Source organism: Somniosus microcephalus, chromosome 4 (assembly GCF_052327205.1).
Source record: "Somniosus microcephalus isolate GS21.2 chromosome 4, FLI_Smic_1.0, whole genome shotgun sequence".
Taxonomy (NCBI): Eukaryota; Metazoa; Chordata; class Chondrichthyes; order Squaliformes; family Somniosidae; genus Somniosus; species Somniosus microcephalus.
In genome coordinates this window covers 179,867,124-179,893,576 of record NC_140990.1, presented here as the reverse complement: position 1 = coordinate 179,893,576, position 26,453 = coordinate 179,867,124, and the positions used below count along the sequence as shown (strand labels likewise).

General features: G+C 44.2%; 1 protein-coding gene across 1 annotated transcript in view; it reads right to left on the bottom strand.

The window, feature by feature from the left end:
* Window positions 1-8,934: 8,934 nt before the first annotated feature.
* Window positions 8,935-26,453, bottom strand: part of LOC147120037 (disco-interacting protein 2 homolog A-like) — a 216,775-nt gene continuing 199,256 nt past the window's right edge. The window contains exons 17-22 of the mRNA XM_085984194.1: window positions 21,517-21,610; window positions 18,490-18,609; window positions 14,235-14,349; window positions 13,546-13,685; window positions 12,207-12,343; window positions 8,935-9,696 (exon numbers count right to left, since the gene is read on the bottom strand). Of these exons, the coding sequence (XP_085840320.1) occupies window positions 9,532-9,696; window positions 12,207-12,343; window positions 13,546-13,685; window positions 14,235-14,349; window positions 18,490-18,609; window positions 21,517-21,610 (771 nt within the window). The 3' untranslated portion in view covers window positions 8,935-9,531. The remainder of the gene's footprint in view (window positions 9,697-12,206; window positions 12,344-13,545; window positions 13,686-14,234; window positions 14,350-18,489; window positions 18,610-21,516; window positions 21,611-26,453) is intronic.

Below are 26,453 nucleotides of genomic sequence, written 5' to 3'. Positions count from 1 at the left end.
AGAAAGGATAGCAGGATGCTTGGCCTCCTCTGGCATAGCAGATTTGTTTAGTCTCCCTCCCACCCTCAGTACTCCATCTTGCAGTGTAGGGTCCAGCTTGTAGATATGACTACCTTTCTTGATTGGAGTATTTCGCTGTAGAGCTTCGATTTCTTCTGGGTATCTTTGTCTTTGACTGAAGCGAACTATCTCCTTCTCAGCCTTGGCCAAATCCTCCACGGTCAATGAATTCTTGCTCAATGTGGTCTTGTGCTGATGCATATACTGCTGTAGAAGCATTCTCTGCTTATCAGGGTTACTTTCAGACTGACTGATAGTGGCTCGGTACTCTTTTCTCTTACCGCTCAGGTGTAGCAGCAACTCTTTCAACCTTAGAAACCATGCAACTGCTTTCCTCAACTGGTGCCATCCTGAGAAATGGTTAACAAGCTTGTTCACTGTGTCAAAGTTCTCTTTTGTATTTATGAGATTTACTGTGACTGATCTCTTGACTTCGACGTCGTCTTCAGCAATCTGACTTGGCATATCTGGCCATGGTCTCTCTGTTTCCAGCAGATAACTTGGGCCTTGTATCCAAGTTTCACTCCTCATGAAGTTTTCAGCCTTCAATCCTCGTGAGGCTTGATCTGCTGGGTTTAATGAGGTGTTTACGTACCTCCATTGAGATGGTTGTGTAGCTTCTCTAATGGATGAGATTCTGTTTGCTACGAAGGTCTTGAAGCGTATCTTCTCATTCTCTATATACTTCAGCACCGTCGTGCTATCCGTCCAGAAGACAGATTCTTCTAATGGGAGCTGTAACTCTTTCCGCATCACCTGGTCAACTTTAACTGCAACAACCGCTGCCGTCAATTCCAGTCTCGGGATGGTGACCTGCTTCAGCGGAGCCACCCTGGATTTCCCCATGAGGAAGGCACAATGTTTCTGGCCCTGTTGATTTGTCAGCAAGAGGTAAGTAGCCGTGCCATAGCCGTCCTCACTGGTGTCCGAGAAATGATGTAGTTGAGCCGTCTTTGTAACTCCAAAACTCGCGGGCTTGATGCATCTACTGACGTTGAAGCTAGGAAGTTGTTGCAAATCTGTCAACCATCTGTGCCATCTCTGAGCTTGACCTTCTGGGATATCTTCATCCCATCCTCTCTTGTCTCTACACAGCTCTCGTAGCATCAGCTTCATCGGCAGAATGAGTGGTGCCAGGAATCCAAGAGGGTCGTAGATGGAACTGACCACGGAGAGAATCCCTCGTCTTGTGGATGGTCTTTCGTTCACCATTATCCTGAAGTTGAACGTGTCTGACTCGATGCACCATTGTACACCAAGAGCTCTCTCGATAGGAAGGACATCGTGGCTCAGGTCCAGATCTTTGACTTCAGTGGCTCTTTCCTTTTCTGGGATAGAAGCTAGAACTGCTCTGCTGTTGCTTATCCACTTAGTCAGATGGAATCCTCCATTCGAACACAGAGTTCTAAGGTCTCTTGACAGTGCGATGGCATCGTCTTCTGTTGACACGGACTTCACAGACAGTCGTCGACATAAAAGTTTCTGAAGATTGTCTCCACAGCCTCTGATGGTGCTTTGCCTTTGCCATCTTCTGCAGTTTTTCTGAGAGCGTAGCTTGCACAGCTGGGAGATGATGTGGCTCCGAACAAGTGTACGGCCATTCTACATTCCACCATCGCTTGACTAACGTCGCCATCTGGCCACCAAAGGAAGCGCAGGAGATCAGCATCTTCATCAGGGATTCTGACTTGGTAGAACATTGATTCTATGTCTGCCATCATGGCAACGAGCTCTTGTCTAAACCTAGTCAAGACGCCAATGAGGGTATTAGTAAGATCAGGACCTTGAAGCAGCTGGTCATTCAGTGAAGTTCCTCTGAATGAGGCGGCGCAGTCAAACACTACACGGATCTTTTTCTTCTTTGGGTGATACACCCCGTGATGAGGAATGTACCAGACCCTTCCATCGTCTCTGTTCAACTGTTCCTCGGGCACCTTTACAGCATAGCCTTTCGCTATGATGTTTCTCATGAAGTCTTTGTAGTCTTCGTGAAAGTCGGGGTTCTTGTTCAGCTTTCTCTTTAGACTGATGGCGCGTTGCTCTGCTATGCAGCGATTGTTCGGCATCTTCGCGGTCTGTCTTCTCAGTGGCAAACCAATGTGATAGTGGCCATCAATGAACTGTGTAGACCTTGTCATCAAACCCATGAACTGATGGTCTTCTTGTGACATCTCTGTCTTTTCCTCACAGCTGCGTTCTGAGAAGTCTGCGTTGAACTGCTGTATCAACAGCTCTTCAATGCTTGCGATAGAGATGCGATTAACTGTGACGTTTTGTCGTTCCTCCTTGTTCGACTTGTGGCCATCATCTCTCCTTACCGGTCCATTGACTACCCATCCAAGGGCTGTCCTGACGGCGTAGGGTCCGTCATCCTTGCTGTTTATCACCTGCCATGGCTCCATAGTTTTGTAGGCATTGGTTCCAATTAATAGGCCAATTTCTGCTTCAATGTATGGGAGACGCACCTTTTCTAGGTAAGGCCATCTATCCACATCCTTCTGCAGGGCTAGGTTCCCTATTCTAACAGGAATCTCCCTCTGTGTGAAAACATTAGGCAGGTCTATGAAGTCCTTCTCTTCAAGTCCACACACTTCTAGGTCTGACAGGATATAACTTTGCATTGACTTCTCATGACCCATGGTGCGTAATAGGATTTCTGTTCTTCTGCCTCTCATGTTCAGCTGTCGAATGAGTGATTCTGTGCAGAACGTTGCTGAGCTACCTGGATCCATGAAGGCGTAAGTCTCCACAAGCTTCTCGCTCCTCTTAGACTTGATCTTTACTGGTACGATGGCAAGAATACAGTCACTGTCACCGGCCCCAGTGAGTCCACAAGTCTCTGGTTCTAGCGACACCAGAGCACTTGAAACAACCTTCTCGTCGGTATTGTGTTCTTCACTCTTCTTAGAGACTTGTTCTTCTTTATGGATATGCAGCAGACTGGGATGTTTCCGAGTGCACTCTCTGCATGTTGTTCTTTGCTTACAGTTTCTACTCAGGTGCCCCTGAGAGAGACATCCAAAACATAGGCCGTTGTACTTCAGGAATTCGATTCTGTCCTTATGTGGCTGTGCTTTGATGTCGCTGCAGGAATCCAATGTATGATTCTTCTGGCAGAATAAGCATGGCTTCTGAAAGGCATTAGCAGACGTCACTGTGCTGCTCTTTTTGGGAGATGAGTTCTGGGGCCTTTCTTCCTCGGCCTGGGTGACGATAGTTGCAAAGCTGCTTCCCCTGGAACCACCTTTCCTGAGAGTCTTTGATTCAACAGGCTTGGCTTTCACTCTTCCATCGGTGGTCGGGCTGACATCCTGGATGTTTCCAAACAATGGGTCCCTAGCAATTTTATCCTGTTTGTCTATGAAATTCACTAAGTCTGCAAACCTGGCTCTACTTTTCCGTCTCTCCATTATCTCAAAGGCTGTTCTTCTCCATTGTTCTCTCATCCTGTAAGGAAGCTTAGAGATGATGATTCTCATAGTCGTAGGATTGTCCATCTCTTCCATGAATTCAACATCCTCCATGGTGTTGCGACATCCTATGAGGAAAAGAACATATGCGTTCAATGCCTCTCCGTCCTCCGATCTGATCTGTGGCCACTTGGTAGCCTTTTCAATATATGCAGTGGCTATCTTCAGCTCGTTACCATAGTGCTCCTGCAGCAACTTCCTGGCTTCTATGTATCCCCGGTCTGGTCTCATGTGTTCACAGATTCTGACCAGGTCTTGTGGCTTACCACTGGTGTACTGTCCCAGGTAGTACAACTTATCACTGCTGCTCTCTGTTTTGGAGTCAATGGCTTGTTCAAAGGATCTGATGAAGGGCTTATACTTAAGTGGGTTGCCTTGGAACACTGGTATGTCTCTTTGAGGGAGTCGAAACAGATTCTGTTGTTTTACAAGCATCTCTGTAATTTCGTTCTGACGTTGCATCGCTCGGTATAGGCTTCTCCCTGTGTCTTCAGGCCTCCGGTGGTCATCAGCAGGGTCTAGTCTAGGCCGTCTGACGTCTGGGGTAGCATCACGTGCTCCTGTTAGTGGAGAGGCCACTCTTCCACGCTGTAATGCCAGGGGATTGCCTTCGGGCTCTGTTGTAACTCTTGAAGGTGCCCTGGATCCAACTCTATGTGACGACGTTGACTGGCAGTGGCTCCCGCCGTCCCGTGAGCCTTCATAATCTTCGTACGCACTCAACCTGGCGTCTGAGACCTCGGTAGCTGTTTTTATCTCCAGCTGTTCTTTCTTTGCCTGCACCTGGGCCCGTTGGGCCTGCAGTTGGGCCTCTTGGACCTGCAGTTGGGCCTCTTCCCGTTCAAGAGCTTGCTTCTCCGCTAAAGATGCTGCGCGCGCCATCAACGCCGCCCGTTCGGCCTCCGCTCTCATGCGTCGCGACGAGCTTGTGGTAGAAGCGACTGACCTGCGTCCAGAAACAGAGCTACCTTCTTTTCGATTTTTGCTCGGTCTGGCGGAAGTCTCTGAAATGCTATCGTCTGGTCCGACTTCATCGTCAACTTTATCTTTCTCTGCTGTATCAGCATCTTGACGAATCTTTAACATCCACTGTTCCGTGGCCTTGATATAGTCCTTAATGCTGGTTGATTTAAGATCAAACCAGTTGTGCTGATCAGCGTTTCCCTCTTCTTCAGACAGAAGTGCTAATACATCTTCATTGAGTACATTAAATTCTTCATGCAGCTTGGAGAAATCGTAATATATTATGTCTTCAGCTTTCTTAATATTAGCATTATCTTCCATGAGACGATCAATTATCTTCATTTTTCCAGTTATCTGAGCTAATTTAGCCTTCCTTGCACCTATGCTTCTATGTAACTTCTCTTCCATTGCCTTTGGGGTGAGCTTTATTTCAATCTTTTGGCCAGCAATCTTTCTGGCTGATGGAAGCTCCTGGCTCCGTAAGGCCTCGGCCATTTTACCCGCAGCTCTTATTTAGCTTCTCAATAGAATGAACAAAGCAAGTAACAGTCACTGTACCTTCGCTTTCTTATACTGTCGTCTGGCTCCGTGACCATTCAGGTATACGTTCGCCGACGATTCCGTCCCTTCCTTCTTAGGGAGCAAGTTTTTGACTAATGTAGTGGCACTTCTTAGTTTCCAAACAGGCAGCCACTGAGCTGTGGGGTTTTTAACAACGAGTAGACGCGTGTCGAAATAAAACGTTCCCAAACGTAGCTTTGTCTTTTAAACTGTTTACTATAACACTTAACAAACGGAATTACAAAGCAAACACGTATAAACGAACACGGTCAAAAACTGTACTGCTCCAAACCTCACAACTTCTGCCTCCTTTAGCCACGTGCAGTTTAAACTGTAAAATGGCTGCACCCAAGTGTGGCTTAGGGACTGTACCATTGTGGCAAGAATGAAGGGGGTGTCTCGGATTATACTACTGGAGCAGGAAAATAGGGGGTTTCTTAATACAATAAGTCGGTCAGGTAAATTAACTGTATTATGCCATTTAACCACTATTTTAAAGTATTTTCTTAAGCTTTTATGGCTCTTACAACAGTGAAGCTTTCCACAGCAAAGATCCATCCCACTAACCCAAATGCCCACAATGCATTATATATACACCCCATCTCCATAACAATGTCAGTCAGAAAACCACCTCCAGATGATGCACAAATAAACAGTGCAATTCCAAGTTTATTGAGCTCATGAAGACCTTGCTAACTCGTATGCACCCGTACAAATGGAACAGACTACATATCCCACAGTTCCACACTGTGTAGTTAAAAATAAATTATTTGTTCATTCACGGGATGTGGCCGTCAGTGGCAAGGCCAGCATTTATTTCCAGTCCCTAACTGCCCTTGAGAAGGTGATGGTGAGCCTCCTTCTTGAACAGCTGCAGTATGTGTGGTGAAGGTACACCCAGAGTGCCGTTAGGTAGAGATTTCCAAGATTTTGAACCAGCAACAATGAAGGAACGCCGATATATTTCTAAGTCAGGATGGTGTGTGACTTGGAGGAGGAATTGGAGGCGATTGTGTTCCCATGCGCCTGCTGCCCTTGTCCTTCTAGGTGGTAGGGTTCGCAGGTTTGGGAGGTGTTATCGAAGAAGCCTTGGAGAGTTGCTGCAGTGCATCTTGTATATGGTACACATTGCAGCCACGGTATGCCGGTGGTGGAGGAAGTGAATGTTTTAAGGTGGTGGAAGGGGTGCCGATCAAGCGCCATGCTTTGTCCTGGATGGTGTCGAGTTTCTTGAGTGTTGTTGGAGCTGCACTCATCCAGGCAAGTGGAGAGTATTCCATCATGCTCTTGACTTGTAGGTGGTGTAAAGGCTTTGGGGAGTCAGGTGGTGAGTCACTTGCTGCAGGATACCCAACCTGTGACCTGCTCTTGTAGCCACAGTATTTATGTGGCTGGTCCAGTTAAGACTCTCTCATGTTGGAGATGGTCATTGCCTGGCACAAATGTTACTTGCCACTTATCAACCCAAGCCTGGATGTTGTCCAGGTCTGTCTGCATGCAGGCACGAACTCCATTATCGGAGGAGTTACAAATGAACACTGTTCGATCATCAGCGAACATCCCCACTTCTGACCTTATGATAGAGGGAAGGTCATTGATGAAGCAAGTGCCCTGAGGAATTCCTGCAGCAATGTCCTGGGGCTGAAATGATTGGCCTCCAACAACCACAACCATCTTCCTTTGTGCGAGGTATGACTCCAGCCAGTGGAGAGTTCCCCCCCCCCCACCCGATTCCCATTGACTTCAGTTTTACTAGGGCTCCTTGATGCCACACTTGGTCAAATGCTGCCTTGATGTCAAGGGCAGTCACACTCACCTCACCTCTGGAATTCAGCTCTTTTGTCCAAGGCTGTTAATGAGATCTGGAACAGATCTGGCGGAACCCAAACTGAACATCGGTGAGCAGATTACTGGTGAGTGTATGCTGCTTAATAGCACTGTCGATGACCTCTTCCATCACTTTGCTGATGATTGAGAGTGGGCTGATTAGGCGGTAATTAGCCGGACTGGATTTGTCCTGCTTTTTGTGGACAGGACATACCTGGGCAATTTACCACTTTGTTGGGTAGATGCGGTTAGCAGTCAATCACCTTCCTTCTATGGTTCACAACAACACATTGTGAGTAAGAACAAGACACTTGTAGTGTAGTATATGGAACAGACTTTATTAATGACTAGTTTGAGTGATCAGCTTAACCAGACAAAAGAGAGTGACTTTTGGCTTCAAGTTCTATCTTTCAAGCCCTCTGAAGATCTATTGAAAACCATGCTCCTTTATACACCATATATATTTTGCCTACAAAGTTATATGCCATAGATAAGACCTCATGACGTATCTATTCCCAAATCCTTTGAAGACAGACTATTCATGTAAACAGTTGTAGTTGTTTATTCCAAAGCTACTTCCCTCAAACAAGACTTCCTGACCTAACTGTTCCCAACCTCTTTGAAGACAGGCTTTATCAACCGTTATCGTTCTACACTATAGCTAATGAATTATCTACCTATGGTTATTTCCCAAGCTCCTAAAGTTAGACCTTAATCACTGATGACTGACGTCATTACGGTCATGTATTTCTTCACACAAGCACTTTTCATATCAGAAGACAAGCTATGCATTCCTCTCACGACACTTCAAAGCTATCCTGTTTATCTTGGAAAACCTGTTGCTCCAAGATACAAAAAGGTTTGACTATTAATCCTCAACTCCCCAAGATGACCAACATACATCTCTCTAGGATGGTCAACAGATGCCAGTGTTGGAGTTGTACTGGAAACGCAGCTAGTTCTGGAGCACAAGTCTTTAGCACTATAGCCGGGATGCTGTCAGGGCCCATAGCCTTTGCTGTATCCAGTACGCTCAGCCATTTATTGATATCATGTGGTGTGAATCGAATTGGCTGAAGACTGGTATCTCTGATGGTGGGGACCTCAGTAAGAGGCCGATATGGATAATCCACTCGGCACTTCTGGCTGAAGATGGTTGCAAACGCTTCAGCCTGGTCTTTTGCACTCATGTTGGGCTGCGCCATCATTGAGGATGGGGATGTTCATGGAGCCTCCTTCCCCCCCATTAGTTGTTTAATTGTCCACCACCATTCATGACGATGTGGCAGGATTGAAAAGTTTTGATCTGATCCGTTGGTTGTGGGAGCGCTTCACTCGGTCTAGAGCATGCTGCTTCTGCTGTTTAACATGCATGTAGTCCTGTATTGTAGATTCACCAGGTTAGCACCTCATTTTCAGGTACGCCTGGTGCTGCTTCTGGCATGCTCTCCTACACTCCTCATTGAACCAGGGTTGGTCCCCTGGCTTGATAGTAATGGTAGAGTGAGGGATATACTGGGCCATGAGATTACAGATTGTAGTGGAATACAGTTCTGCTGCTGCTGATGGCCCACAGGGCCTCATGGATGCCCAGATTTGAACTGTTAGATTTGTTCTGAATCTATCCCATTTAGCACGGTGGTAGTACCACACAACACGATGGAGGGTGTCCTCAGTGTGAAGACGGTACTTCGTCTCCACAAGTACTGTGCGATGATCACTCTTATCAATGCAGTCATGGACAGATGCATCTGCGACAGATAGATTGGTGAGGACGAGGTCAAATAAGTTTTTTGCCTCGTGTTGGTTGTCTCACCACCTGCCGCAAGCCTAGTCTGGCAGCTATGTCCTTCAGGACTCGGCCAGCAGTGGTGCTACCAAGCCACTCTTGGTGATGGACATTGAAGTCCCCACCTAGAGTACATTCTGTGCCCTTGCTACCCTCAGTGCTCCTTCCAAGTGATTTTCAACATGGAGGAGTACTGATTCATCAGCCGAGGGAGAGCAGTAGGCAGCAATCAGCAGGAGGTTTCCTTGCCCATGTGTGCCATGCCATGAAACTTCATAGGGTCCGGAGTCAAAGTTCAGGACTCCCAAGGTCACTTCCGACTGTATACCAATGTGTCGCCACCTCTGGTGGGTCTGCCCTGCTGGTGGGACAAGACATACCCAGGGATAGCGATGGAGGAGTCTGAAACGTTAACTGATGGGTATGATTCTGCAAGTATGACTATGTTAGGTTGTTGCCTGACTAGATCAGCTCTCCCAATTTTAGCACAAGTCCCCAGATGTTAGTGAGGAGGACTTTGTAGAGTCGAGTGGGCTGGGTATGCCTTTTTTGTGCGTGAATCAGATGCCTAGGTCAATGCCGGGTGGTCTGTTTGGTTTTATTCTTATTATACATTTTTGTAGCGGTTTGATACAATGGAGTGGCTTTCTCAGTCATTTCAGAGGGCAGTTAAAATTCAACCACATTGCTGCGGATCTGGAATCACATATAGGCCAGACTGGGTAAGGACAGCAGGTTTCCTTCCCTAATGGACTTTAGTGAGCCAGATGGGTTTTTACAACAATGATAGCTTTATGATTACCATTACTGATACTAGCTTTTGATTCCAGATTTTTTTAATATAGATTCTGTACTTGACAGTCATAGTGGAATAAACTGAGGACTAAATGTGAGCACCTCAGAACCATTGTATCCAATCACGATAAAACAAATAGGTTTCCTTACAGATCCTAGAAAGCCCAGTAAATTAGTCCTGGTGAAGACATGCTCGCTGATGGGGACTCCTCCAGCATTCACTGGCACAGCCTGGAAAAACAGTAAACAGCAAGAGTTATCCCAAAACCATCCAGAAGAAATCAACCAATTCACAGAAATTCGTCCCAACCCTACAGAAACTGTAGGTAAATGTAACAAAGACCCAAATCAAAATACTTCTGAAGGAATACAGGGTAACAGGGATAAAGTGTTAAACACAGAGAGGAGGATGAAATGCTTTACTTAAGAACTGAACCATGCCACAGATGCCCCCTCAAATGCTTTTGTATACAACTCTTAAAATTTTCACGCTTGCAGTCCATGTTCAAGCCTAGAATTAGAACAACTCTCACCCTGGGTGGAATGCAAAAAATGCATTACAGGAGTCAAATAAAATGTGCAACATAATCCAAGTCTCCTACAAATGAATTAAGTCTCACATTCTGGACATCAACATTCCTTTCCAATCACGTCTTCTTCTTGACTATATAAGAACAGATTTCAAACAGTGCATCTATGTAGAGGGGAAGAATTCCCATCATCTACTCAATTCTCTCTCTCGCTGGAGGTTGATGCAAGCCTCTCTGTGTCACAAAGAACTAAGTGTTGACATGCTGGGCTAGGGCTCCTTTCTAATGATTTTTGCCATCTTTGCAAGTCCCAAGTTTTGAGTATGTTCAAAAAGGACTAACATAATAATTGGAGGGGAAGCAACAAAGAACAATCTTGGGTGTCCCATATTGTCAAAATGTTCCAGGACAAACTGGACAAATCTTGAAATGGAGTACAGGTAGACTACCCTTTATCCGGACTTCCGAAAACCGAAACCCTCTAAAAACCGAAGGTTTTTTCGGTCAGCGTAAGTCGTGCGCACGACATGACCAGAGTGGCGCACGACTTACAGGCCTAGCCGGATAAGGGATAGTGTAGCATTTTTCCGCACTTCTGAAAACCGAAATCGCTCAGCGTAAGTGTACCAGCCTTTATCCGCACATCCGAAACCAGAAAACCTCTGAAAGCCGAAAGTGGAGCAAAGCATGACTTCTGAAAACCGAAATGCGCACGACCACGACCCCCGCCAACCCCCACCCTTTCGGATAAGGGATAGTGTATCCTTTATCCGCACTCCCGAAAACCGAATTACCTCTGAAAACCGAAGTGTTTTCGCGCACCTTCCGAAATCCGAAATTTTCCTAAAACCGAAACACGGCTGGTCCCGAGGTTTTCGGATAAAGGATAGTCTACCTGTACTGGCATTAACCAGGATGTTACTTTTTTTATGCTAGCTATTTCCTTGGGTTCAGCAGCACTGGCCAGTCCCATAAGCAGACCCCATGTTACCTAGAAACCAAAATCTGCCTTTACTTGCCCATTCCAGGTAAATGCATCAAGGCCAAGGCATCGAACAGAGAACTTGTTACTGTACTCCAGCTTACTGGAATATATCACGTGCCAACATGTGATCTTCTCGACTTTGGTACAAGAGTATATACCAGATTGCAGCAAATTTACTGAACACTAAGCAGATAAATGAATACTCAGATCTATAAGAAGAATTGTTACTACTATTAATGGCTTGTTTGTACTAAGTTGTTGATCCACCCTTTATCTCTGCTTGCTTCAAATTGACTGCTGTCTGGTTACAATACAGCCAAGATATAGCTCTAAAATTCTAGAACAAGAAATTAAGAAGTGTATTTCTCATAATCACATTAGGTGGTCAGCGTGCTTTTATTTGATCAGGATGCCATATAGAAACCAATTAATCTGTTCAATCACTTGGTAAATTAACACATCCATACAGCTATCAAGGACACTGTTGGACAGAATAATGCTAAGATACTGCAATTAACAGGCATCAAAATCACCTTTAGCTCCACAGGAACAACTAACAGATGCATACTGATGCCTATGCAATGGTTTGTTATCTATCAGATGGTCACTCTATTCTCGACACATCAGATAAAAACAAAGCATCATTTACCTGCGCTCCTAATATTAAAAATTAATTACCATGGGAACGGAGTGCAGTCCATGCTATCAAACATGCTGGCGCTTCATTTTTGTCACAGAGAATCAAAAATAGCACAAAAAAAATGAAGCTCAGACTCCAAAAAGTGCAAAATATCTGTCAGATCCGAGAAAACTATCTTTGGGCACAATCCAATTTTAAAAGCTACTGAAAAACTTCCAAAATGAAGTTAAAACTTCAAATCAACCCAGGAAATTTCAGCTTATGTTAAAAGGAAATTAATGTAGGATATCTGCAGCAGCAAAACATATTGTTTTCCCCAATGACAGAGCAAATAGGTAAATAGTTTGCACACAGAACCAAAAAATTGAGGGTCTAGCAGCTGTGAGGCAGTCAGCAGAATGTACATGAGGAGAAGGGGAAAGATTACCTGAGTGCAAGTTTGAAAATTTAAAAAGACAGTGTCTCAGAGTGTTTTGTCCAAGTGGATGGAGGAAATTTCCAATTTGTATGTGAACAGTGAATGAAGAAGAATTAAAATGTACTTTCAGCAAAATAAGCAAGGTATTTTCACAGTACTTTCAAATACCTCAAATACAGTCTTTGTCATTCCTGGGAGCCCATAGTACGATGTTCCTGATGCACGTGAGCTCACACAGATCTCACCAATCTCATCTGTTTTGCAGAGATGTGGGGTACCATCAAACTTTACAATACACACCAATGCTGAAAGAGAGACACACAGAGAAATATTGGAAGGCATAGAGAGAGAAAGGAAGGGAACAAACAGCCTACAAAATAGTGGTTAACTGCCAATGTGTCTAATGTCTTTGCTAGTGACACTTTTATTTGCTACACCTCAAACAGGTTTGTTAGCAGGTGTTTCACTATGTAAATTACCTTACAGTTCAACACTGTTGGTGACAGTAGGTAGATTATTACATTAATTTCTTGGCTCTTTGTATTTTTTCCTTTCTCCAAAGTTAGTTCCCACCATATCTACTCTACTTTATTTAGAAAGAGAAAGAAATAACTTGTATTTAATATAGCACCTTTCACAACTTCAGGGCATCTCAAAGTGCCTCATAACTAATTAACTACTTTTGAAGCGTAAGGTAGTGAAACACGGCAGCCAATTTCCGCACAGCAAAGATCCGAAAACAAGATACATGACAAGATAATTTGTTTTAGTGGTTTTGGTTTAGAGCTAAATGATGAATTCCCCTGCTTTTCTTTGAATAGTACCACGGAATCTTTTACGTCCATCTGAGAAGGCAGATGGGGCCTCGATTTTATTGTATTATCTGAAAGATGGCACCTTTAAAAGTGCAGCACTCCCTCAGTACTGCATTGAAGTGCCAGCCTAGATTATGTGCTCAAATCTGAAGTGGCACTTGAACCCATGAGGTTCTGACTCAGAGGTGAGAGTATTACCACTGAGCCAAGGACGACACCTAAACAAAAGACTGAAGAGAACTATGCAATTGACATTAGACAGTTCAGTAGATTAAGCAAACAGATATCAGATGAATTTGAATGCAGAGAAAAGTGAAGTGATTTTTTTGGAAGGAGATACAATTTACATTTATACGGTAACATTTTGAAATAAGGTTCAGGTCCATAAATTTCCAAAAGTGGGACGGTCAAGCTATAAAAGCAGTAAAAATATAAAAAGCACTTGTGATTCTAGATTTCATAAGGACACCGAGTACAAAAGCAAAAAGGTAATACTAAACCTATACAAATCAGCACTGCAGTGGAGTGGGTGTATTTTAAAGTCAGTTTTAAAAATACCTCCGCTGACCTGTAAGTCAGTCAAAAATTAGATGAGAGTCCAAACAAATAGGTGGTAAAAATGAACTATTGTGCTGCTCTCTGCAGGAAGCACCATCAATATTAAATGGACATAACCAACAGGGGAAATCTACCTCCAGGCATAACAGCACCCACATCTTGGACAGTTAGAACAGAGAGCTTTTCCTCTGTGTCCATACGTATAACGCCATAGCTCAAGCCATTCATGGATAGCACCATCTTCCCTGAAAAAGGTCCTCCTAAGTCGCCAGGTCTGAAATGAAAGAGAACCCATTACAGTCACCAGGTTCTCCAAAAGTCACATGGTGCTTCACAATCATTTATCTCTAATCCTTTAAATACATCAGCTTCAACTAATAATCGTTTAATTTTGTCTAGCAATCAGTAAGCAATTTAAACCCAGTGACTGCTCAGCTATTAACAGAAGTGTGGAAAGGCTCATGCCAACACCACTTCTTCCTTCTCCAGCTCCTATACAGTTACACAGCCAAAGCTAAAAGGGTCGAGACAATATTTAATCAAATTAAAGAATTGCATAGGATCACACTCCTCCTTCCCAAAATCTTACACGGTCAAATAAAAAAAAATCTTACAAGGTCAAAACAACACTGTACCAAATCTTACTGCAGCATCTGTGATTAAAACAGGAGAAATCATTGGCCACAATGATGCTGCTCATTATGCTTTACGGATTCACAGAAGTAAAAGAGCTTATAATATATTTTAGAAACATCACCATACCCAGAAAGACATTAAGAACCAGCGAATCCCAGGATTCTCATTATGGAAAGAGCATTTGTACCTGCGAATAGCCACCGTCAGAGCTTCTGATGAGCTAGCACATGGGCAGATCACCTCAGGTCGTAAACCACGTGATTGAAACACATTCACAAATGCATCACAAGATGATATTGACCCTGCAGTAAAACAAAACTTTTAGTAAGGAAACACTTTATTTTGGTGAAGAGATTCATTAATATTGGGCAAATGAAAGATTGTCATTTGATCAGCATCGATCAAGGGATCTTTGTGTTAGCAGTTTTAATAAGGTTACCCACTCACTTCACAATATAAAACTGTATGAAACACATGATCTAGTAGTATAAATATAGTGAATGCACTAGTGCACTAAGCAATGGAGCAGTAGAATGTGGGCCCATATCTAAATTTCCTCATCTCAACCCAGCTATCAGATGAGGGAGCCAAGTGTCACCAGACAGTTCATCATGAGAAGGGAGAGGGGAAGCAACTAGGGAGCAAGACACACTAAGGCACTCTGGTGCACTTTCTAGCAGCCTGTAACAGATAGTACCGGTAGAGGCTTGGGAACAAGCCACCTACCTCTCTCTTATTTGTGAAATAATGTCATAGGTTAGAAAATTAGAGAAACAACTTATACACACATACAAATTTCTCTTGCCTCCCGCACCCCACCACACACTTCCACTGACAAGAATCATGGCTACTGCACAGAGATTTTGAAACAAAAAGTCAAGTCAATTTAAATTTAGTTTCTTTCTTCTAACATCTTCCTTTTCTAAACTGTCTGTATTGTAGTTCATTGCCACTAGATGTCACCATCATACGCAGTCGATGCTGCATTGCAGGCTTGCACAAGTTCTTCAGCCACGAAGTCAGTGTTTCCTCTTCACCCGTCTTCTGTTCAGGTGTTGAATACTGCTGATAATCCATCCCTCGCAATGCAAATGCCGAACCCCTGCTTGTGGCTTATACTAGATGGGGTGGTTGAAATAGCTATGTAGTGAGTCAAATAAACATTCCGTCACTCCACACCATGTTGGGTTGGTATCTTTCAGATTATATAATCATCTTTTTGCACTCCATTCATTTCTGTGCATTTCCATTCTTTCCCTGCCAATTCTTGGTAACAATTTAAGTCATAGGGCGAGTTTTTCATGCATCTCTCCACAGTGAAAAATGCTGGGGTTTTTGGGCCAGCTTTTTGTGGGGGGGGGGGGGGGGGGGGGGGAGGAGAACAGTGCAATTTGGCCAATGAAACCAGTGAATATTTCTTCAACCAGGCATTGCTTTGGTGGGTAAGTCTAGATTGCAGGCTACATGCCACACAATACTATGTACAGTTTTAGTCTCCTTACCTAAGGAAGGATATACTTCCTTTAGAGGGAGTGCAACGAAGGTTCAATAGACTGGTTGCTGGGATGGGGAGATTGTCCTATGAGGAGCGATTGAGTGGACTAGGCCTATATTCCCCAGAGTTTAGAAGGATGACATGTGATCTAATTTAAATGTATAAAATTCTTAAGGGGTTTGACAGCGTAGATGCTGGGAGGATGTTTCCCCTGGCTGGGGCGTCTAGAACTAGGAGTCACAGACTCAGAATAAGGGATCGGCCATTTAGGACTGAGATGAGGAGAAATGTCTTCACTCAAAGGGCTATGAATCTTTGGAATTCTCTACCCCAGAGGGCTGTGGATGCTCAGTCACTGAGTATATTCAAGACAGATCGATAGATTTTTGGATACTAAGGGACTCAAGGAATATAGGGATAGTGCAGAAAAATGCACCAATATTTATAGAGTCCCCCAGAAGTGTACCAGTATTTGAAGGGGCTCTGTTGCAGTATACCAATATTTGTTGGGGTTTCTAGCTTTTGTAAATGAAATTTGTCAACATTTGTCATGATCCACCTCAAACTACTATTCTACAGCCTAAATTTAGTGCAAGACATTTGCTGGTAATAAACTTTCTCAGAACAGTGCACAAATAAGGGCACTAGTATCAGTCCATTAAGCTGTTAACATCCTCTGCCCCTAAATATTACTAAATAATAAGCAGGATGTTTTATTGATTAGCGCTATGCATCGGACTATAACTTTTTTCTGTAAATTTGTGTCATTTTCAGCAAAAGTCAACTAGGATTTTTTGGAAATAATTTAATTAGATCTGGAATAAGCAAGTGTGAGAGGTATCCAAAACCTACTAAATTGATAAGTTGCCAGAGGAACAGAGTGCTCGGGGAGGGGGATTGTAGGGCTGGAGGAGGTCACAGAGATAGGGCAGGGCAAGACCATGAAGGGATTTAAACAAGAGGATGAGAATTTTAAATTGGAGGCAATGCGAGACTGGGACCCAATGTAGATCAGCAAGGACAGAGGTGAGTGGGACTTAGTACAGGATAGAATATGGGCATCAGAGTTTTGAATGAGTTAAGGTTTATGAAGGGAGGAAGATGGGAGGCCTGCCAGAAGAGCATTTGGATAATCGAGTTTAAAGGAAATAAATGCACGGATGAGGGTTTCAGCAGCAGATGGGCTGAGGAAGGGGTGGAGATGGGTAACGTTACAAAGGTGGAAGCAGGTAGTCTCTGTGATGGAGAGGATAAGGGGTTGGAAGCTCAGCTTATAGTCGAATAGGACGCCGAGGTTGCCAACAGTCTGGTTCAGCCTGAGACAGTGGCCAAGCAGGATGATGAAATTATTGCTACGGGTGCAGAGCTTGTGGCAGGGGTTGAAGACGATGATTTCAGTCGTCCCAATGTTTAGCTGGAAGAAAGTGCAAGACCAGATGTCCAACAAGCAGCTTGACAACACAGAGGCAGGGAAGGGATTGAGACAATGGCGGAGAAAGAGAGCTTGGTGTCATCAGCATACATGTGAAAGTTGACCACATTTCAGCAGACGAGATCACCAATGGGCATCATGTAGACTAGGAAGAAAAGGGTTTCAAGTATAGATCCTTGAGGGATTTTAGAATTAATGTTGGGGGCGGGGGTGGGAAGAGAAGCCATTGCTGACTACAATTGGATAGGTATGGGTGGAACCAAGTGAAGGTAATCTCACTGAGCTGCACAATGGAGGAGTGGTGGTGAAGAAAGGTGGTGCGTTTGACCATGTCAGAGGCAGCACAGAGATTAATGGAAGGCCAGGAGGGATAATGCACCCAGTCACAATGGATGTCATGTGTGACTTTTTAGCACTGTTTTGGTGCTCTGGCAGGTGCAGAAACCTGACTGGAGAGATACAAACAGAGAGTTGTGGAAAAGGTGCGCACGGATTTAGGAGGCAACATGTTTAACGACTTGAGAGGAAAGGGAGGTCAGAAATCAGGTAGTAGATTGCAAGGACAGAGGGGCTGAGGGTGGGATGTTTTGTAGAGGGGTGGTGAAGGTGGTTTTGAAAGGGAGGAAGACAGTACCCGAGGATAATGTCAGCTAGCATGGGGACCAGGAATGGAAGTTGGCTGTTCAGCACCTTAGTGGTATTGTGGTTAAAGGAGCAGGAGGTGGGTCTCATGGACGAGATGAGCTTGGAGAGTGGAATGAGAGGAGACGGGAGAGAAACTAGAGAAAGACATGGAATCAGGGCTAGGGCAGGGGAGCAGCATGGGTGGAGATTTCGATTGATGTGAAAGGGGAAGGTGGGGTGGGGGGCGGGGGGAAGATAACAGCAATGACAGCTGAACTGATAATATCAGCCTTAGTGACAAATAAGTCCATAGGTTCCTCACACTTCTTGTTTGAGGTGAGGATTTAGGAGAGAGGAGAGAGCAGTTTAAAGAGCTTGTTGGCATTAGAGGAAAAAGCTGGGGATTATCTTTGCTCTCCAGGACGATCCTGGAGTACTGGGTAGTTTTGGCAGAGGAGGGAGAGACCCAATACCGCTTGATGTCGTCCAGCCAGATCGCAGATGGATGTCTAAACGACTTGTTCAGCAGATACACTCAAGTCTGTGCCCCATATACTTAAAGGAGTAAAGATAGGTTCACTCCACTGGCAACGACTGGGATGGGAAAGACTAAATGGTTTTTCTAGGGACAAAGGCATCCCATAGATGGAGCTGAGGGGTTGGTTGAATTATCAATAGCTGGAAGGCCAAAGGCTAGGCAGTTGGGAGTTTGAAAGTAAGTGACTTAGGGAAAGTTTTCTTCCCTCCCCCCCCCCCCCCAAAGGATGGATGCAGAAGGAAGTGGAGTTGGAAGGCAGTAGGGGAATGTAGGTGATGATGATCATAAGGTCCTTGTGATGAAGACCTTGAGAGTAGAGACATTAAGAGATGGCAATGTAACTGCCTACTTACATGGATTTGCACCATCTGCTACAATCAGCATCCGCAGTGAGCTGAGGCTTACGTCCCTCTGATCCCGCTGAGCTAAGAGAGACCAATGCATATCCCGAGACTTCACCACAGCAATGTGAGCTGCAAGAAAATAAATACACTCTCGTGGCTCAAAACCTTTTAAAAATTAAAAATAACATTTTGAAACTTATGTGATGATAAAATGGAAGAAACTGCGTTAACAGCAAATGCTATACTTCAGGGGTTATATGCAGGGGCTCTAAACCGGGATTCTGTGGCCCCCTAGGGGCCCACAAGAAGATTTCAAGGAGTCTGCAATAAGGCAGGGGGTGGAGGAGGGAGAGAAGGAGCCATCACCATCACCACACCATTTGCAAAGGCTCCACTTGCTGGATCCAGACGGCCTCCTCCTCTGCGATAGCGACGCCACTTTAGCCTGGACATCTATCTGCAACGTGCCACTGAAGCCGAACCACATGGTGAGGGCCAGCCTGCACTGGGGCTCCCTCACTCACGATAGGCCACCTGCGCCCTCCCTGGCTTGTGTCAAGTAGTGGGAGGGGAAGTTGAGCCGCTGGGACATCACCAACCGCCACTAACAGTGTCCCTTCTGCTGCGGCTGTTGGCGGAGAGGATTAAAAATAACACACTGAGAATGGGCTGAGAGTGAAATTAAACTTATTTTGAAGTTAAAACAACACTAAAGCGGTTTTAAATATAAATGGGCCTGGTGCAAAAAAAACTGAGCCTAAATAGAAAAGGGGGAGGGACTGAATGGGCCAACCTTCCCTTTGATCGACAGTAATGCTGTCCAATCAGATCGCACATCGTTTTGTGATGTGACGCAAATGCGTGCTGGCAACAATCGAGGTAGGTGCTGTTGTCGCACGGACGTCTGGGATATGTTAAACATTGGCCACACTGGAGCTTCCACGAACCCTTCATGTTCTGTTACAAGGGAAAGGCAGCAATGCCTTGGGCAGTGCAGGCGTTGTTTGCAATCAGTGCTTTGCACTCAGTCGTGCACAGAAGGGTGCCCGTTTTCCAGTGCAGTCTCTGATCCAGCAGGTTTATTTCAGGCTGGTTTGTATTTTTTATACAGAAAAAATACTTATGTTGTGTTATTTTTATAACACGGAGGCGGGGCGGGGGGGTGCCTCGGAACCAAAAAGGTTGCGAACCCCTGCTATAGTGCATATAACTCTACAAGAGTCAATTCACACACTAGAGCAGTGGTTCTCAAACAGTGGCTCTGATGGGAGACAATAGCTGGGGCACAGCACATATAAATAATTTAAACAGAGTCTGCTAAATCTTGCACAATATTGGAAGCACTTCAATTCCAATAAAATTGCAAGTGAAAATCCACTGGGACTTTTCGCAGTGGAAACCTCCAGACCGCATTAGGAGACTGAAGCATTGCGGGTGCCAGTTGCAAAGTTAGCTGCTGCTTAAATATTCACATTGTACTTATCACTTCAATGTGGTGAGTGATGCAGAGCTGGTAGCCAGTCATTAAATTCAACTCAGGTATATCTTTATTTACCTCTCACCACAAAATCCTGTATAAATTAAATCCATATGCCCAGCAGAATGGCCTGAAAGTACTCAAAATGATACTGTGCTAGAAATAACTGGCATAGCAGAACAGGGGTGAAAGCTAAGAGATAAATGGGGTGGGCGATGGGAGACACAATATCACAAGAACATAAAGCCTGATAAAATCTTCACATATTTATTAAAAGTCTACTCAAAAAGTGTTAGAAAAATCTCCATTTTCAGGGGAGTAAGCATGCATCAAGATCTCCTTATAAAATAAGGCTTGTGCCGCTAGTCTCTGCATCCTTCTTCAGAAATTTCCAAATCCATCAAGTGGGGCGTAAAAGGTTACAACACTGATTGGAATTTTATCTTCAAGGGTCTGAGGAAGTACTTTGCAACATTTTCACTTCCTTAAGGCTTCTACCTGGTTTTATTAACCATTCCCAGAAAGTAAATCATGTTTCCACTTGTGGGGAGTCCAAAACTAGGGGCCATCAATGCAAGATAGTCACTGATAAATCCAATAAGGAATTCAGGAGCAACTTCTTTACTCAGATAGTGGTTAGAATGTGGAATTTGCTACCACATGGATTGGTTGAGGTGAATAGCTTAGACAGAATTAGAATGATACATCACAGGAGGAGGCCATCTGGCCCATCGTGCCTGTGCCAACTCCTTGAAAGAGCTATCCAATTCGTCCCACTGCCCTACTCTTTCCCTATAGCATTGTATTTTTTTCCCCTTCAAGTATTTATCCAATCCTCTTTTGAATGTTGCTATTGAATCTGCTTCCACCACCTTTTCAGGCAGTGCATTCCAGATCATAACAACTCGCTGCGTAAAAAATATTTCCTCATGTCGCCTCTGGTTCTCATGTCACCTCTGGTTCTTTTGCCAATCACCTTCAATCTGTGTCCTTTGGTTACCGACCCTTCTGCCACTCGAAACAATTTCTCCTTATGCACTCACTCAAAATCTTTTAAACACTTCTATTAAATCTCCTCTTAACCTTCTCTGCTCCAAGGAGAACAACCCCAGTTTCTCCACATCATTGAAGTCCCTCATCCCTGGTACCATTCTAGCAAATCTCTTCGGCACCCTCTCCAAGGCCTTGACATCCCTCCTAAAGTTTGGGCTCACAACTGAACACAACACTCCAGCTGAGCCCCAAGTGTTTTATAAAGGTTTAGCATAACTTCCTTGCTTTTGTATTCTATGCCTCTATTAAAAGCCAAGGATTCCATATGTTTTTTTTTTAAGCAGCATTCTCAACTTTCCCTGCCACCTTCAAAGATTTGTGTACATAAGTGAAAAAGGAATAGAAGGATACACCTGTTTGAGTCAAATGGCCTGTTTCTGGGCTGTAACTTCTATAAATTGAGTTCATGCAAATACAAAATTGTACACAACTGACAGAAGGTGTGTGTGCGATGGACTGAATGACTTATGCTCAATCCATGCCTTCCAATATTGTTATTACCTTACCTTTGTAGGCATAAACTTTCTGTATCCAGGAAAGAGGATTCACCTTCATCAGAGCATAGGGAATGTTGATCACATGCATCCTGTTCATGACACTCTGTCAACAAGAGATATCAAATATTGGTGACTTGTGCTGCAATGTCTCAAATTACGCACTGGTTAGTGGCTGATAACCAACTAGTGACGATCATCTTTAGGGAAGGGAGGTAAGCAGGGTCTCTTTGGGGGTCCTGTTGGCTCCAAGGTGACATGCCTGCCAATGGGAGTTCAGAGCCAAGTCAACCTTCCGTAGTAGATTCAGTATTGTGATACTTGAACCAAGCAGGTCCCCACTACGTCAGGGTGCTGTTAACGACTAACCAGACAGCCTGATGCACATGGAACCTGAATGGGTAGATATATCACTGGGGGCTGGGATTCTTCCACTTGGCTGCATATAACCCTGGAAGCCAATGCCCCAACAGTTAAGGTGGTACTTACTGGACAAGCAATGGGATGCAGTTCTCTTGGACTATTTCAAAATGGTAGAATTCTAAACTGTTCAAATTTACTTTCTGATAAAAGGAGAGAAGTGGGCTTTCATGGCTAGACTGCAAATGGCCTACCTGGGAGATGTTGAGAATAGGAGGAAAACCTTGACTGCCAAGCAATCAGTGGGGGGGGAAAGCCAAGAAGAATTATTATTCTAAGTACCAATATATCCAAGTAGCTAATTGGCTCAATCACTCCAATGCCAATATGATTAGAGATATTTTTCAACGGACCCACAAACGTACAGGAGTAATAAATAATGTGCTTCCAAACCACTAACTGTGCAGAAACAGAAAGCCCTAGCTGAAAATTTTGGAAAAACATTTCCATGAACTGCAGTAAATCCCTGCAAAAGTTCACATTGTACTGCATACAATGGAACCTTGATTATTAAACACAACCCCCACTCCAACGAATAATAGAAATCTAGGTTCGCCAGGAATGTGACTCTCAAGCTGACAAAAGATTTGACAAGATGTTCCCTGCTCTCCTAATACTGCTGATCATTGTGTTCCTCTCGTTGATTCTGGTGCACTTGTACTCTTTTTCTGCATCGATCACTTCCAACTATTGCCAATGCCTTTCAACCAATTTGCCACATGGTTCTTCCTTACATTCTATCCCTTATTAAATCTTTTGCCAGTTTTTGGAAACAGTGGAATTCAGATACATTGTTGAGTAAAGGCCAATTTGATAATTCAACTCCACAGTTTGCCAGAAGTGGAACTGGTCCCCATCCAAACCCTGACACCACTGTATCGGCTCAATCAGATTAACCCCAATTCGGAGATAATTGTTTCAGCTGCTTTTTTACACTTATGCTAATACTAATCTGCAGCAGTAACAATGGAATGTTAATAAGGATGAAACATACATACAACCATACAAAGCTACAGCCCCAGTGCTCAGGGCTTCACTGTTTGCACATGAACAAAGCCATTTGCACCCTAGCAAAAATTAAAGAGTTGCTAATGATGAATAATAAAAACTCTGAAATAACAACAGAAAATGCTGGAAAAACTCAGCAAGTCAGGCAACATCCGTGGAGAGAAATTTGAGTTGACGTTTCGGGTTTGACCCTTCTTCAAAACTGGAGAGAAAAGGAACTAGATCGAAGGCAGGGCTGCGATCGGACAAAAGAATAAAAGAACCAAAAGAAGTAAAAGAGATTAGAAGCTAGACGAGATGGTGATAGGCTGTGATTAGGTGTAAAGTGTACTGGCAGGGCAAAAGATAGCTGCCAGGTGTGAGAGAGAAACAAAAGGAAAGGGGGGGGTGGGGGGAAAGGAAAGGAGTGGAAAAATATAAGTGAAAATGAAATAGGGGCCGAGGTTATGATCTGAAATTGTTGAACTCGATATTGAGACCGGAAGGCTGCAGAGTGCCTAATCGGAAGATGAGGTGCTGTTCCTCGAGTTTACGTTGAGCTTCCATGGAACTCTGTGCTGTTGGCCAAGTCCTGATGCTCTGGAAGAAACTGCCAGTGAATGCCACATTAAGCATGCACTTTTCTCAATAGCATTTTAAAGAGCTAAAAGTTTGTGAGCAGAGTCTATGCTTAATGTGAGGTCAGCTGGATACTTTAGCAACTGATAACATCCACCAGGGCATAGAAACTTGGTCAGGTTTGACAGGTGATAACACAGATCTTTTAATCCTATGAAGTGCATAGGACAGATTTGTGGTACAGTAAAATGCAAAATACTGCAAATGCTGGAAATCTGAAATAAAAACAGCAAATACTAGAAACATGTGGCAGGGCAGTGGAGAGAGGAAGGCAAGATTAACGTTTCAGGTCTATGACCCTTTATCAGAGCTGAAGATATTACAGATGAATAGCTTATAAAGAGGAACAAGGCCAGAGAAAAGGGGAAGGGGAGAAAAGAAGGAATGGTCTATGATAGGAAATAATTAAATGACAGAAGTTGATAATTGTGTTTGCCAAAGGAGGCATTAATGTGAGAAATTAGAAAAAATAAAAGATATATCTGAGATGCAGAGGATGTGTGAATGGTTACAGCATTATAGCAGATGCGGAGGGAAGCGTGAAAAATCTGGCAAAGCAGAGAAGACGCCAGTGGCCCGGGAGTGTAGTGTGTTGGAAGAAAAAGACAGATGACACCAGGGGTGCAGACCACACCGTCAGCCATGTACCGTTACTGGATCACTATCCGAAGGACCAGCTCACAATCTGCTTCATTCCTGAAAGCACTGGTGCACCAATCTTACATTACCAGCGCGTGCTGTCCGGGAGAAAATTGGAGCTGTAGTTAAGGTCTCAAGTTGTTAAAGTCTATGTTAAGGCCAGAGGGCTGTAAAGTGCCGAGTACAAAATTGAGGTGCTGTTCCTCGAACTTGCGTTGAGGTTCAATGGAACTGTGCAGGAGGCAGAGGTCAGATTGTGATAGAGAATTGAAGTTACAAGCAACCTGAATCTCAGGATTGTACTTGCAGATGAAACAGAGGTGCTCAGAAAACCAGTCATTCAACCTGCACTTGGTCTCTGATGTAGACGAGACCATATTGTGAGTGGTGAATACTACAGGTGATACACCTGGATGGTGATATGGGAAGAGGTGATGTCCTGTACTTGCATGGGAAGGTGCCAGGGGAAGAAGAGCAGGTGTTAGGGGTGATGGAGGAGTGAATTAGGGTGTTACGGAGGGAACAGTCTATTCAAAATGTTAAAAGAAATGGGGAAGATGTGTTTGGTGGTGGGATCATATTGGAGGTGGCGGAAATGATCCCTTGAAAGCAGAGGCTGGTGTGTTCGGTGAAGACAAATCATGGTTCTGGGAGGAAGAAGGGCGAGAACAGAAGTGCAGGAGATGGGATGGACACAGTCAAGGGCCCGGTCTACCAGTGCAGGTGAATCCTTGGCTAAGGAATAAGGAGGATATTTCAAAAGCTCAGGTATTGAAGTAGAGGGGTTTGGGGTGGAAATTCAAGAAATACAGACCTAAGCGATGAAAAGCACAGCCCCCAATAGTGAGGAGAAGGAAGGAGGGAGGCACAACAGATCAGAGTCAGAGAAATGGGAAGTTAGGTGGAGTGTTATAGGTTACAAAGAATGGGAGGCCGTGAAGGGATGCAAACATATGAGAATTTTAAGTTGACCAATATTGGTCAGTGATGGCTGATGGGTGAGTTAGATAGGATATGAGCAACAGAGTTTTGACAAACTGGAGGGTGTGAGGAAAACATTAGAGTAATTAAGTCTGAGGGTGAATGAGGATTTTGGAGCAGATGGGTTGAGATGGTGTGGATGCAGGCAATGTTATGGAGGTGGAAGGAGGCAGTCTTTGTGATGGAGGGGATATGGGGTCAGAAAATCAGCTTTGGGGCAAACAGGGCACTGAGGCTACTAACAGTCCACTTCAGCCTGAGACTAGAGGAGGGGGGTGGAATCAAAGGCAAGAAAGTGGAGTTTGTGGAAGGGGCCAAAGACAGTGGCTTCAAGCTTCCCAATATTTAGGTGGAGGAAGTTAAGCTCCATCTCAACAACATGGATTTCTATGAGCTACAGCTTTGGCAAGTGGATTTGGATTATTAAACAACAGATCAGCACAAACCATAATATAAAGCAAAATATTGCTGATGCCGGATATCTGAAATAAAAACAGAAAATGCTGGAAACACTCAACAGGTCAGGCAGCATCCGTGGAGAGAGAAACAGAGTTAACGTTTCAGGTCGATGACCTTTCGTCAGAACTGGAAAAAATTATAGAGATGTAACAGATTTTAAGCAAGTGCAGGGGCAAGGAAAGGGGGGAGGGGAGGAAAGAACAAAAGGGAAGGTCTGTGATAGGGTAGAAGGCAGGAGTGATTAAATGACAAAAGGTATGATAGTACAAAGCAAAAAGAGATGGTAATGGGACAAGTAATGAAACAAAAGATAAGTCTACAAGAGGTGTAAATGAGAATGGCAGAATCATCAACAGCTGCCATATGAAAAAATAGGGGCAGAGGTTATGGTCTGAAATAGTTGAACTCAATGTTGAGTCCAGAAGACTGTAAAGTGCCTAATCGAAAAATGAGGTGCTGTTTCTCGAGCTTACAGTGAGCTTTGTTGGAACAGTGTGAGAGGCCGAGTGTAAGTGGTCTGAGTGGGAGTGGAGCGGAGAATTAAAGTGACAGGCGACCGGAAGCTCGGGGTCACGCTTACTGACTGAATGGACGTGTTCCGCAAAGCAGTCACCCAATCTGTGTTTGATCTCTCCAATGTAGAGGAGACTGCATCATGAGCAGCGAATATAGTATACTAAATTGCAAGAAGTACAAGTAAATCGCTGTTTCATCTGGAAGGAGTATTTGGGGCCCTGGACAGCGGAAAGGGAGGAGGTAAAAGGGCAGGCATTGCATCTTCTGCACTTGCACAGGAAGATGCCGTGGGAAGGGGTGGTGGTGTT